General features: G+C 46.0%; 1 protein-coding gene across 1 annotated transcript; it reads left to right on the top strand.

Annotated features, from left to right (window-relative positions):
• Window positions 1–1923: 1923 nt before the first annotated feature.
• Window positions 1924–13032, top strand: ANXA4 (annexin A4). The gene is made up of 13 exons (XM_065659094.1): window positions 1924–2158; window positions 5857–5912; window positions 6788–6863; window positions 7309–7403; window positions 7679–7792; window positions 7944–8034; window positions 8780–8859; window positions 9250–9306; window positions 9948–10041; window positions 10511–10606; window positions 11053–11111; window positions 11338–11460; window positions 11721–13032. The coding sequence occupies exons 2-13, from the start codon at window positions 5910–5912 to the stop codon at window positions 11778–11780; spliced, it is 948 nt and encodes a 315-aa protein (XP_065515166.1). The 5' UTR covers window positions 1924–2158; window positions 5857–5909; the 3' UTR covers window positions 11781–13032.
• The last annotated feature ends 20 nt before the right edge of the window (window positions 13033–13052 follow it).

The following is a 13052-nucleotide window of genomic DNA, read 5'->3' as shown; positions in this document are numbered from 1 at the left end:
CTACACTGATAAGAGCTATGGGCTTGTCCATTACTGTTGATGTAAGGACAGCAAAGCTGTGTTAGTGCTTCAGGCTGGAGATATTTAAGGATAGCTGTAACCTTTTCATCCTTTAAGAGATGAAGAGACATGCTGAAAGCTGAGCAGACCTGAGATAAAGAGCTCCTGGAGAGACAAAGCTTTGTCTCCTGAATCGTATATAGGAAATTTCTCCTACAGTAACAGCCCTTTGCCTTCCTGAAGGGAGCAGCTCATGGAGCAAGTTACAACAGGGTTCAGACAAACACTGCCCTACATCCCTCATCCTTCCATCCACCTTCCAGAACAGCTCCACAACTCTCAGCATGGTCAGAAGCTTTTGTACTTTGGTTTGGGCTTTTTTTTTTCCTCTCTTCTGTCTGAATAATTGAGATGATCTGAATTGGATAGCTATGGAGGCAGCATCCATAACCAGCCAAGGTTACAGGGAACTCAGGTGTGTGTTGGGTCAGGATCTGGCTTCTGAATGGACTACTTTTACATGACTAATTCCAGATGGCCAAAAGCATCCACACACTTTATCTTCAAACTTTCCTCTCTATTTAGAGCTTCTCCCAAGGGGAAAGCAAAAGTTGAATTATCCAAACCATAAATGGCAGGATTGGGGCAATATATAAAGGATAAATACAGAAATGCTGAATAACTTCTGGTCTTCACTAATTACTGTTGCATATAAATACTTACTGTTGCATGTAGCAGCGCTGCAGTGTCACAGCCAACCAGTCCTTGGGTTGAAGAGGCTGGAAAGCAGCAGAAGGAAACTTTGAAAATACACAGGCTAAAAAAAAAAAACCCAGGCAACATAAGATGGAGAAACAGCAGTTCTGGTGGTGGGTTAAAATGAGGGGTATGGGCTCAGAGCAGGAGACAGCTGACGTGAGAGGAAGGGCTGAGAATGGAAACTTTAACAGATGTAGGAAAGAGCAGAGCTTCTCCTTAGTGACTGTTGATAACATGCACTAATCCACACTGAATCCTGCACAGGGTGAAGTGCCAGGTTGTGCAAGGAAAAGGAATCTGCAATGGAAAAGGAGAGTGCTTCTGGCTTCAGCCTTGTTTTGTCTGTTCCCCTCTGCTCAGTGACCCCCTGCAGCAGCAGGGAGGGAGTAGATGCTCTTGGTGGCCTCTGTGGGGTTGTTTTTGGGAGCTGAGCTGCAGTGAGAGCTATAATAAGGCAGCTCACAGACATGCTCACAGGAGCACAGCCTGCATTCATCCCAGCTGCTAAATTTAGGTCTCTTGCAGCAGAAGAGCATGTGCAAAGAGGCACAGGGATGATTATAACTTGTACGAGTGGAAAAATGAACCTGAGAGGGTTGATTTACCCATTATAGTAACTGTACTTCTGGCATCAGAGGAGACCAAAGTCCCTGGGGATAAACACAAGGAAGAGCCGTATAACTGCAATGTTGATTTCCCTCCTTCAGCCTCATGATCTTGTCCATGGCTGTGTCACATAAGGGTAGTCCCTTTGCCTCCAAGTGTTTTGACGTTAAGGTGGTGCAATTTATTGAAGTCCCTTTGCCTCCAAGTGTTTTGACGTTAGGGTGGTGCAATTTATTGAGGCAAAAGTAATAAGCTGTATGAAAATAATCATTTTTCCAGAAATCACGGCTGTTACTCAGTTCTTAGACAAGGGGAAAAGGATGCTGAAGACCTAAGGAGGTGCTGTGGCAGGAAAGGAGGCACAATACAGGTAAGAAATCCCACAAACCACATGTAGGAATGAGCAGAACTTCTTACTGAGGGCTGTTTCTGCCTCTTGCTGTGTTCCATGCTGTCGTCCCCCTCAATCCCCCCCTTTGGGGTGCCCTGTTACAGGCAGCACAGTGAGACATCAGATGCGCTGGAAGGGTTTTGTGGAAGCCATCCCAGGCTGCCAGGCCACCTTTTACTTGCAAAAGTAACTTCCTAAAGGTGTGTGCTGCTTCCTAAGGAATCTCTCCCTGCTTTGGGTCACAAGCGCTTGGGGAAGGGCAGGGGAGGGCAGCGGAGCTGGATTGCCTTCCCGTCACGAGGGAGGAGTCCCTCTCTGCTCCAGGGCGGGGACTTCTCCATCCAGGATAAGCCCCGAGCACAGCTCTCCCATCCCTGCCAAGGCAGCCGCTGGAGGCATCAGGTGAGTGCTAAACCAAGCAGGGGTTCCCTCTGGCGTGGGGAAGGGGCTGCACCGCGAGAGGTGCCTGGGAAGGTGCCAAACTGGTCCCTGTTTGCCAGACGGCAGCGGCTGAAGTGCGGCTGTGCGGGAGCGAGAGCCCTTGGCTGGGTGGGTGCCCATCAAGGTCGTGATGCCAAGGCATTGGGGCAGCCCTAAAGGACACAAGCGTGGGGTGAGGAAGGACAAGGAAGGAAGGACTTCCTTTGGGAAGGAGGAAAATGGCTGACTCTTTCCAGGCACAGGTTTTGCTTCCTATGTCTGCCGTGCCCAAGCTGGCACGTCATCCTCGCTGGAGTATGAAGGGCATGGCAGAGGGTTGTGAAACGGCTTTGGGTGGGTGCACAGGCTGAAGTGAGGAGAACAAGGCTCTGCTACCTCACTGTTATGTTTGTATTCCTTATGAGGGCAGTGGCCAGGCAGAGGTCACAGTGTGGGAGGTGCTGGGATATTTTGGCTGGCTCGGGGCTCGCCAGCAGAAGGGAGATCCTTTCCTGAGCTGCAAACTGGTCTTGGGATCAGAGCCACTCACTCTGCTATGAGCCCCAGACTCAGGGGGCTACCCCAGGGCACTCTGCTGAAGCATAGCCAGCTGTGGAGGGAGCGGGCTGTATCCACACACTGGAAACCACTGGCGGTGACAGAGCCATGGAAAAGCTGAACAGGCACAGGGTGTGGGGCTGTGTTCCAGTAGATGAATGAAAGAACTAGCCAAACAAGTCCAGTGTTTGCCTTGCAAGGGGATGGGTCCCAAAACAGTGGTTTTCCACTCCAGGTCCTCGGTGTAGGACTGGAAACATGTCTATGAGCTTTTAGAGGAGATCGATGTGGGCTTATAACTGCCTGACTAGCTGATAGAGCCTGCCAGGAAACAGTCATCCATGGGAAAGATTTGAATAATGGGAGGGAAGCCTCATACACCTGCAGTCTGGCATCTGGGCACAGTGTTCTGAGCCTGTTCTAAGCCAGGTTTATTGTATTGTGGTAGTGCATCCTTCCCCCTCTTTCCTGGATCCAAGAATTCTTGTTAGCCTTTGCACAAATGCATGGAGTGGGTGGCAGGGAACCGCCTGACCATTAACTCTGATCACCCAGCAAAGGTGGGAAGGGTCACACAGTAACAGGAAGGCTGGATGCTCCCTTATCATATAACAATGGAAATCATTCCCTGGCAAAGATATGAGGCCAGGATGAAAATCTGCACTGATTTTCATCATCTCAAGACCCTATAAATAGTGGTCCTAAGAGAGAGTCCCGTTGAGCTCTCCTGGACACAGTTATCTCCCTCTGAGTGGGGCACCTCTCAGAGCCCCCAGACTCTCCATGTTTAGGAAATACGGGGATCATCTGCCTGGGCTGTTCCTGCTGCTCACTGGCACCCAACCCTGCTGAGGAAGCTGATGTATTTTATTAGTATAGGACAAGTATTGTGCTATATTTAACATTTATATGTGTATATATGTCTATCATCTATATATCCATTTATCTCCATCTCAGTGTGTTAGTTTAGCTACTTGTGAATGCATGTACCTTAGGTTCAATAAGCAAGTGTTGTTAGAAATCCTGTGATTCATTTTAACAATAGAAACTGCTGCTAAATGACATTTATTATGCTTTAAACATAAACCCTTGTCCAGGTCTGGGACTAAGTCTGGATTCACCTCTGAGAGGAGGCTTAGGAGGCAAAGTGGTCTAATCTGAACCTCATGAATCAATGTGGGGGGGGCGGTTCTCCTGTATTCCTTTGTATTTTCAGTTTCTATACACATCATTTCAATTCAATTCTGTATAAATCACTTCAGTCCTGTATAAATCATCGCCAGTTCTGACACAATCTCTTTTTTGTATCTAACAGAGTGAACCTTGCCGTTGAATTCTGTTGAATCACACATTTAGTATCTCTGACAGTGATTCCTTGAGCAACCTTAAACCCTTTGGTTTCCTGACATGTATCCACAAGCTCAGGCCTTTATTCTGGGCTGAAGCAAATAACACAAGGACAGGGATTAGCCAGGACACCTTAGCACTTGTGAGCTGCCTCTCTGCATGCATAGTTTAATTCTTCAGAACACAGTTAAGTGTTCCTATCCTGAAGCTGCTTTTCCCTATTTGAACCATGTTAAGCTGCAAAGTGCTGACAAATTTGGCTTTGTGTTCTTTATATGATGCTGAGGCTGGATGAAGAATTGGAATCTTACAGTCAATATTCTGTTGTGATTTGATATTGCAGGAGCATTTGGTCTATATCCAGCACACCCATCCTTTCCTCATGTGTTGGTTTGAACCAGCTCATTTGGACATAGGAATTTTCTGCCTCCCACCCCTTTTTCCTTGTTTATTGACCTTTCTTTTCCCTCTAAGCCAGGCTGTCAAATATTCCTGCTCCTGTGTACAAGCCAACTGAGTGGTAAAACTGCATCAGAAGCACATCTGTGAAATTCAGAGCCATTATTTAGTGTCTGGCTAAAGCAAACCAAGTTGGGTTTGTACTTAGAGAAGAGCAAAGATGACTTTTCTGTGGTCTAGATCAGGTTTTGACTGCTGAAATCTGTCAGCAAAGGAAAGAAAACAACACTAATAACACTAATAACTTTCCATATGTCGTCTGATTGCACTGGGTGGAATAAAGATGACCTAGAAAGCACTTGGGAGTGCCTGTGTGTAACACATCCATGGCAAATGTCACACTGAGCTGACTTGCCTAAACTGCACCCTCCCAGTGTGTTCTGGATTTGTAAGAGTCATGTGAGCTCTTACTCTTGCTCTTGCACAACTGTCTGGGCTCATTGATACCAGCTCTTACGCACCACTAGCAGGATTAAGGGGAGATGTCATCAGTGACTGGCATCACCCTTAATGGGAGAAGCTCAGCTCATGTTGGGCTGGATTTGAGGTGCAGGGAAGTGAACCTTGTCCTAGTACTGTTAACTGACCAGGCATGTGAGGAAGATGCTCTGGGGGTGTTCATGTGTAGGCCCTGTGCATGAAAGCCAAATCCTAAGCAGAAAAGATAACCCTGGGGAGATGGCAAGAAAGGGTTTGTCTCTCTTTTGAGGTCAGTTAAAGCTGTGGCCTACAAGGAATTACACATTACACCAACCTGAGCAAGGGTTGAATGCAGCAGATTTTAAGCAAGAGGGAAAATAGTTCTCCCATCCCACTCCTCAAGTGAAGGTATCCTTTGCATGCTCATCTACACTTTGATGCTGTCTCTGACTCCCAGGGAGTGTGTGTGGAGGCTGTCAGGACACCCTCACCCTAATTCATCCTTAACCTGACAAGGTCAAAGCCACGTATTTTGGAGGCCATGAGGATTGAGGCTCTTTGCTCCCAAGGCAATGCTACCTGCTTCTCCTTGTAGCCTCAGCCAGGCTGTCACACCAGTGATAAAAATGTCTTAGATCACTAGTGAGGGTCATCTGCCTGTGCACCACATCCTCCCTTCAGACAGGGCTGATACCCTGGCACTGATGTTGCAAGCAGCCTCTGTTCAGTACAAAGCAGAACTGGAAACACAGGGATGCTGCTACGGGAGTTCAGGTGTTGCTTTTAGTCCCCAGGGAAATGAGCTGGTTACTGAACCAGCCCCATTAGCTGGAGAGAGAAGGTATATCCTATTAATTATTTGCTAGAAAACTAACACTCCTCCTTTTTTATTACAGTTGTCAGCTGCCTGGAGACTCAGACAGTAACAGCCTGACCCCATCTGAGAGCCATGGTGAGTGTGTGTGTTGTGTACCATGCTGTGCCAAGCAGTTGCTCTCATCAGATAAAACATGGGGAGTGTAGCTCAGATAAGCACACAACAGGAAGCACACTATCACTGTTCCTTTATGGAGGGGGTGTTTATCACTTCTCTCTGCTTCCTTATTCTAGAGGAGAATGACCCACACAATTGGGCTTTCCCTGTTTGGGAGTTAATGGAAAATCCAATCAGATATTAATGCATGAATTTCTCCCGATAAACTTCCTGGGTATATTATTGTTTCCAGGTTCAAGCTGCAAGGTAGCCGTTTATAGGGTAGTTATCCCTGTTTCAGAAAGCCTATCCTACAGGAATATTAAGCAGTGTTTTGCAGATGGCTTTCCTGGGGCTATTAAGAGCTTTGGAAGAGACAGTGTAGTCCCACAGAAATGGCACTGGACAGGAGGCAGGAGAAACCTGTTTGTGAACCACTGTTTTGAGTAAAACGCTGTGCTTCCTGGCACCTGATGGCACAGAATGATGTTTCTCTTGGAGAAGTCAGGAATAGGGTAGGGCTTTGATGGGAGCAGCTTCATCTATGATTTACATGGAAAACTGCTGGGAAGAAGCCCCAGCCAGACTGAACAGAGATGTCAGGCTGTTTGCCATTGTCTCACTGGAAATCAGATACTCTGTGGGCAGCAAATGAAGTAGTGTCCCTGCAGCTTATTTCTTATGTGGCTGGGAGGTCCCTCTAGAACTGTCTCTTTTTAGGAATCCTGGTATAAAATCAGTCAGGCTTTGTCAGTCAACTTTAACAAAAAAAAAAAGGTTTTTTTAATTCAATTCTAATATGTGTGTGTCTCCCTTTAAGTCTGTTTTTCATATCTCCTCTACTGTGGGTTTAGGCAACAATCAAGGGGGTCTCAAGTTTCAGTGCTGAGCAAGAAGCACAGGCTCTAAGGAAGGCTATGAAGGGATTTGGTAAGTTGGTCTCCATCCACTATTAAACCTCTGTTTTTCCCCAAGCATTGGGAATGTTTTGTCTGCTGGTTTGTTAGAGGGGAAGTCCAGCCATTGTCATTGCCCCATGAGGGCACTGAAGGGAATTGAATGGCTTAAACCCAACTGGAAATCCAAGGCATGGCCACAAAACCATCCTTAGTCAGGCTCTTGTTCTTCCTGTGGTGTGGCACTGCCATGCTGCTGGCTGTGTCTGTGCACTGATCTAGGCCCCAGTGCCGTTGAGAACCAGTTGCGTGAGGAACAGAAGAGGTTGAAAACCAGTTGTGTGAGGAACAGAAGATACTGAGAACTAGGTTGTGTAAGGAATGGAAGATTAGGGCTAATGGCACACTCTGGACAAGACCAGATCGTGCATCTGGTTCTTGTGCAAGCAGCTTGACTGGTTTGCATTGCTTTCTTCCAGGCACAGATGAAGATGCCATCATTGACACCTTGACCAAACTAAACATTTCCCAACGTCAGCAAGTTCTGATCACGTACAAAAGCACTATTGGCAGGGTAGGTGGTCTTCAGAGATGTGTGTCTGTGGCTTTACCTGAGAGATGCAGGCATTCTGGGGTTATACCACTTGGGTGAAATGAAAGAAACATCCTAATTTCCACAACAGTAAGGTAAGCACAAGCTTTCCCTGGCCAAGTTTGGTTTGGCCTTGTTCTCTTCAGAGCAATCGTTCATCCAGGAAGTGTCAGAGCATGAAGAAAAGTGGTGAATGAGTTTGTTCTGTTCTCAAAAGCTGTTTTTCCCAACTCATTTCTCCTCTCTCCATCTTCCAGGATCTGATTGATGACTTGAAGTCTGAGCTGAGTGGGAACTTTGAAAGGGTCATTGTTGGTATGATGACTCCTGCCATCATGTATGACGTGCATGAACTGAGGAGGGCTATCAAGGTTTGGGATTCTCCCTTTTCTGTCGCCCTTTCTAGTCAGTTTAGTATGATAGGCCATAATTATACATTTAGCATCAATTTATTAGTATTAACTGCTATATAATTAGAGAAATATCCTAATGCTCATGGATCTTGTCTTTGCAACTCCCCAGGGAGCAGGAACAGATGAAGGCTGCCTGATTGAAATCCTGGCTTCTCGCTCCAATGAAGATATTCGGCGCATTAATGAGAACTACCAACTTGGTACATGGTGCACACTGCAAACCATCACCATACTGACTGAGAGTCACTGGTGTGCATGCATGGACATGTGTAGAGGAAGGAGAAAGGTCTGATAGCCTTTAGATGTGACAAATGAGCCAATACAGCTATTGCCATTTGTCCAGAGAGAATGCCTGAGTTAAACAAGTGTCAGCAGCAGCACTGCTAAAGCCTCAAGGGTTAGAATTTCACCCAGAAATTGAATTGGCATAAATAAAATGGGATGGAGCAGGGCAGGGATTGTCCCCCTGTGCTGGGCACTGGTGAGGCTGCACCTCGAATCCTGTGTTCAACTCTGGGCCCCTCACTACAAGAGAGACATTGAGGTGCTGGAGGGGGTCCAGAGAAGGGAATGGAGCTGGTGCAGGGCCTGGAGCACAGCAGTGATGGGGAACGGCTGAGGGACCTGGGGGGTTCAGTCTGGAGAAGAGAAGGCTCAGGGGGGACCTTATGGCTCCCTACAACTGCCTGACAGGAGGATGGAGCCAGGAGTGGGGGGTTGGTTTCTTCTCTCAAGTAAGAAGGGATAGGACAAGTGCTGGGTTAATGGTTGGACTTGATCTTAAAGCTCTTTTCCAACCTAAACAATTCTATGGTTCCATGATGTTTAGGGCCATGAGCAGATTGATATACTTACCTAGCTTACAGCTGGCAAATGCTGTGGACAAACACTGTCCAGGTGGTGGACCTGTTCCTAACAGATGTCATCTGTGTGTGCTCTTGCTAGAGTATGGCCGTACCCTTGAGGAGGACATTGTCTCTGACACATCTTCCATGTTTCGAAGAGTCCTCGTGTCCCTCTCAACTGTAAGTCCCAGCTAAGGGAAACAGGGAATCTTGCTGTTGCTGATGAATGTGCCTCTCATTTCAGTGAGGACGTGTTTCAGGCTGGCTCTTATTTCACTTACCTTGCTTTTCACCTCAGCTGTGTTTCACACATGCCTATTCCCCGCAGGGCTCTGGGTGTGCATTAATGCCATGTGCTCTTCATAAAATGGGCCAGTTAGAGTGTACTGCTGCTCATTTCAGAAGGACAAATCACATCTGAGCCAGACTTTGCTGTATTTGTAAGCCATCATTCCATTTTAAGGATCCCATTAAGCATCTCCAGTAACTTGTTTTGAACGGGGGATTTGCAGGATTTGCTTCCATTAGTTGTTCTGGTGAAGTGAGTTTTTCACCCTTCTGTCTCTGCAGGGCAATAGAGATGAGGGAACCTATGTGGATGATGCCCTTGCTCAACAAGATGCTCAGGTGTGTAACAACTTGCCTCCTTGCAAGAACTGCCTGTTCTTGTTCATGTGGTGTGTGATGAACCCCTGCTTTTTCTAGACCTCACATTTTTCAAGGTAGAAGAGTAAACCTGAAGCATCCAGAGCAGTGCCCTAGGTGGAGACCTGGGCTCTGTCCTCAGTTTTGACCCTTAGAGAAGCCGCTTTGCTGTTCTGACTCAGCTGATAAAATGGGGATAATGGTTCTAACCTCCTGTGCAACTCTGTGGTGAGAGGTCTCTACACAGGCTGGGGTTTTGGGAGGGGATGTGACACTTTGAGAGATGCTGTGCTTGGTTAGTAGTTGTTGGAAAAGATCTGTGCTCTGGACAAGCTTCAGGCCATCAGTGTTCAAGCACCAAGGATCTCCTCTGACAAGGTCATCTGCTTAGTGCAGGAGGGAAAGGCAGTGGATGTTGTCTACCTTGACTTTAGTCAAGCCTTTGACACTGTTTCCCAGAGCATTCTGCTGGAGAAACTGGCTGCTCATAACTTGGATGGGTGTGCTGTCACTGGGTAAATGGCCTAGGGACATGGTTTAGTGGTAGACTTGGCAGTGTCAGGTTAATGGTCTTTCTGGTCTCCTCAGTTAGGCTTACTTTGTCTATTCTTAATGTCTTCAAGTGCCTGTATGAAGCTGGGGAGCAGAAATGGGGGACAGATGAGGTACAATTCATGGCCATCCTCTGTACACGGAACAGATACCACCTACTAAGAGGTAGGATTCTCTGCAGTGTCCTGGATGTTTTTCGTTGTTTGAGGAAGATATTTTATACTTACTCATGAGCTGATTGTGAACAGCAGGTATCCTAGAGCCCAGTTGCGTTCAATTCCTTAAGATCATGTTATTCCCTCCTGAGACAAAAAGGGGCTGGAGAAAACTATTGATACAACCTGCCTCAGCCTATGAAGTGTAGAAGTTGAAGTGTGACTTCTTTTGGGGCAGAGCATTTAAACTGCCATCACTAACTAGCAGTTCTGTAGAATGCTAGCAGCAGTGGTAGGCCAATTAGCAAGGCTTGATTAATTAAAATGAGTTATTTCTGTGGGTCAAGCCCTGATTTAGCTTACGATGTTACAGTAATGGTACAGAGTGAGTATGAGGAGCTTGATCTTACAAAGTGATCCTCAATGGTTTACACACTGTATGCCCTGAAGCTCTTTTTGTCACTCCCTCTTCCTCCTAGTTTTTGATGCCTACAGAGGAATTGCTAATAAGGACATAACAGAGAGCATTAAATCTGAGATGTCAGGAGACCTGGAAGATGCTTTGTTGGCTGTGGGTGAGTTCCTTGCTTTTAAACTTTGGCTACAAAGTACTTAAGCAGTCAAAGATGTTGTATCTTTCCCTGGCTGGCTGCTTACACAGCTTCACAAGGCAGATCCATTTGGGGTTTTTTTGCAATCCACAGTGTTTTAATCTATGCAGATCTAATTGGGTGAGAAAATCCCATGCTTTATGACATTGTTTGCTTTCCCAAGTGAAGCTTTGGTAGCTGACATTTGCTGTCAGGAAGCATTAAAGCCTTGAGGAAAATATTACTGTACACTGGGCACAGAGACATCAATTTATAACAGGTCACTATGGATATCTGCATTGTCCTTGCTGTTTGTTGGCCTTGAATTGCATCTTTACAGAATAAACACCTGCACTGAGAAAGCACTGTAAATGTTTGGAAGATCCTCTCCTTCTGTTTTTATTAATTCTCTTGTTCTCATTCCCTTACAGTGAAGTGCATACGGAATAAACCTGCATATTTTGCTGAAAGGCTGTATAAATCCATGAAGGTAAAGAGCTTTTGGTGTCAGGTTATTTTCCCTTCCCTTTGCCTTTCCTTGCTCGAGTCAGTAGTATCACAACAATCCTGAGCTGCTAGTGGGTCACTCCATCAGTGCAAAGATGCTCTAACTAGGAACAGATCCCACAGAAGACCAAGTTATAAAACCTTTGTGTCTGTCACTGATTTATCCAAAATGCTTTGTACTTAGTTGTAAAGTTGGTTTATTTCTTTAGGGCTTGGGAACAGATGACAACACGCTGATCCGAGTGATGGTGTCCCGCTCGGAAATAGATATGCTGGATATCAGAAGGGAATTCCTGACTATGTACGGGAAATCCCTCTACTCCTTCATTAAGGTGAGCTTACCAGTGTTGGAAACAAGGAGCTGGATTTGCTAAGGAGCTTGAAGGAGACAGGTCCCTGCTTGACATCTATTGGGTGTTTCAGAGGAGGTGGACTTAAGGAGACTTTACATTTATGTACTGAAAATGTTCCTGAATGTTCTTAAATTGCCAAAGAGGACACAAACCCTACAACAGTCATATGTGCTGGGAAGAATCCAGCCTTGCAGGGAGATGTAAAACATAACCACGTTCCTTTTTCCTTCTCTTTCCAGGGAGACTGCTCAGGAGACTATAGGAAAGTGCTGCTCAGGCTCTGTGGTGGAGAGGATTAAAGGATGCCTGGTTACTGTCTGGGTGATGGGAAGTAACTGATCCTAAGGATTTATTTCTCTTAATTTTTTCCCAAATATCTTATTTGCAATGAGCATTGACCTGGGTTAATGTTCTGGTTAGATAATGGCCATTCCAGGTGACCCTTTCGATGTGCTTTTATGCTTGGAACACCCATTTGCCTACTACTTGGGCTAGTAAAGCCCATCTTAAACAGAATGCTGTAACCCTACATATAAAAGCTAAATCATTTCCTGACAAGCTGTCCCTTTGCTACTGCAAAAATTATCAACGGAGGCAAACTTCAATGCAGAATGTGAGAGGCAAAATGAACCTCACTAATGGAGAGTGCAGAATGCTTCAGTTCTTGCAAGATAATTAAACTACAACTCAATCATCTAAAATACAAGCATGTTTAGGTCTTAACTTGCCCTGTTAGTGTGGAGCATTATGCACTTAATGTATATATTGCCTATAGATCTGTAGGAAAGGAAGATGTCATGGGTGACATCAGAGGAATCTCTTGCTGCCCGGGTTATGCAGCAGCCCCACGTTCTTGGCCTGCCTTCCTTGATATAAATCAGGAGGGTTCTGTTACAGACCCTTCCTCTGGATAAAGTGATGCCATTAGAATGGTGCCTTTTAAGGACCAGCCTGTCCTCAAAAACCTCATCAGCACTCCCTGGTGCCTTAGAGGAGGTGCCTTGTCCTGGCCGGAGCCCTGTGTGATGCTGTTCTTAGAGGGTCCTGGTTTATATCTCCAGGCCAGCCCCTGGAAGAGGCTTTTCTCTCAGCCCCTACGCACCTGCCTGTTAAGCAGAGCATTGTTTTCACTACAAAAATGTGCTTCTTCCTTGGCTTAGCAATTCAAATAGCTTTTAAATAACCCCGTTTTGAAGGCATCAGACAGCGGTTGGAATTCAGAGGTACCAATACTACAGCCTACACCCAATTGGGACACTAATTTTCTTCTAACCTAGGCTACTGTTGGCTTGAATAGGAGATACTGCTGTGGCCTCAGCTAAAATCCTTTTCTTCCTTTCTGTGCTACAACTGGAGACACATTCCTTAGTTTTGGTGGGAACGGAGGCAGAGCTTCTTCCAATGGAACTTTGTCCAGTGCCACTGAAGCTCAGTGAAAGAAGAATTGTCTTACCCAGTGCTTACCAGATGTGCTCGAGCTTGGGTTTGTGTGTAAATGCCTTATGTTATGTTGCTGACTTTTTAATAAGGAATAAATGATTTGTTTCCATAGCTACTGCTGGGACTGTGCA

The sequence above is a fragment of the Lathamus discolor genome, chromosome 22 (assembly GCF_037157495.1).
Source record: "Lathamus discolor isolate bLatDis1 chromosome 22, bLatDis1.hap1, whole genome shotgun sequence".
Classification (NCBI taxonomy): Eukaryota; Metazoa; Chordata; class Aves; order Psittaciformes; family Psittacidae; genus Lathamus; species Lathamus discolor.
This window is presented reverse-complemented; position numbering and strand designations above follow the sequence as displayed.

Excerpts from the sequence above, each read along its gene's own strand:
- ANXA4 (XM_065659094.1), top strand. Across the intron at positions 7,404-7,678 it reads ACAAAAGCACTATTGGCAGG|GATCTGATTGATGACTTGAA; the intron begins GTAGGTGGTCTT and ends TCCATCTTCCAG. Across the intron at positions 8,035-8,779 it reads TAATGAGAACTACCAACTTG|AGTATGGCCGTACCCTTGAG; the intron begins GTACATGGTGCA and ends TGCTCTTGCTAG.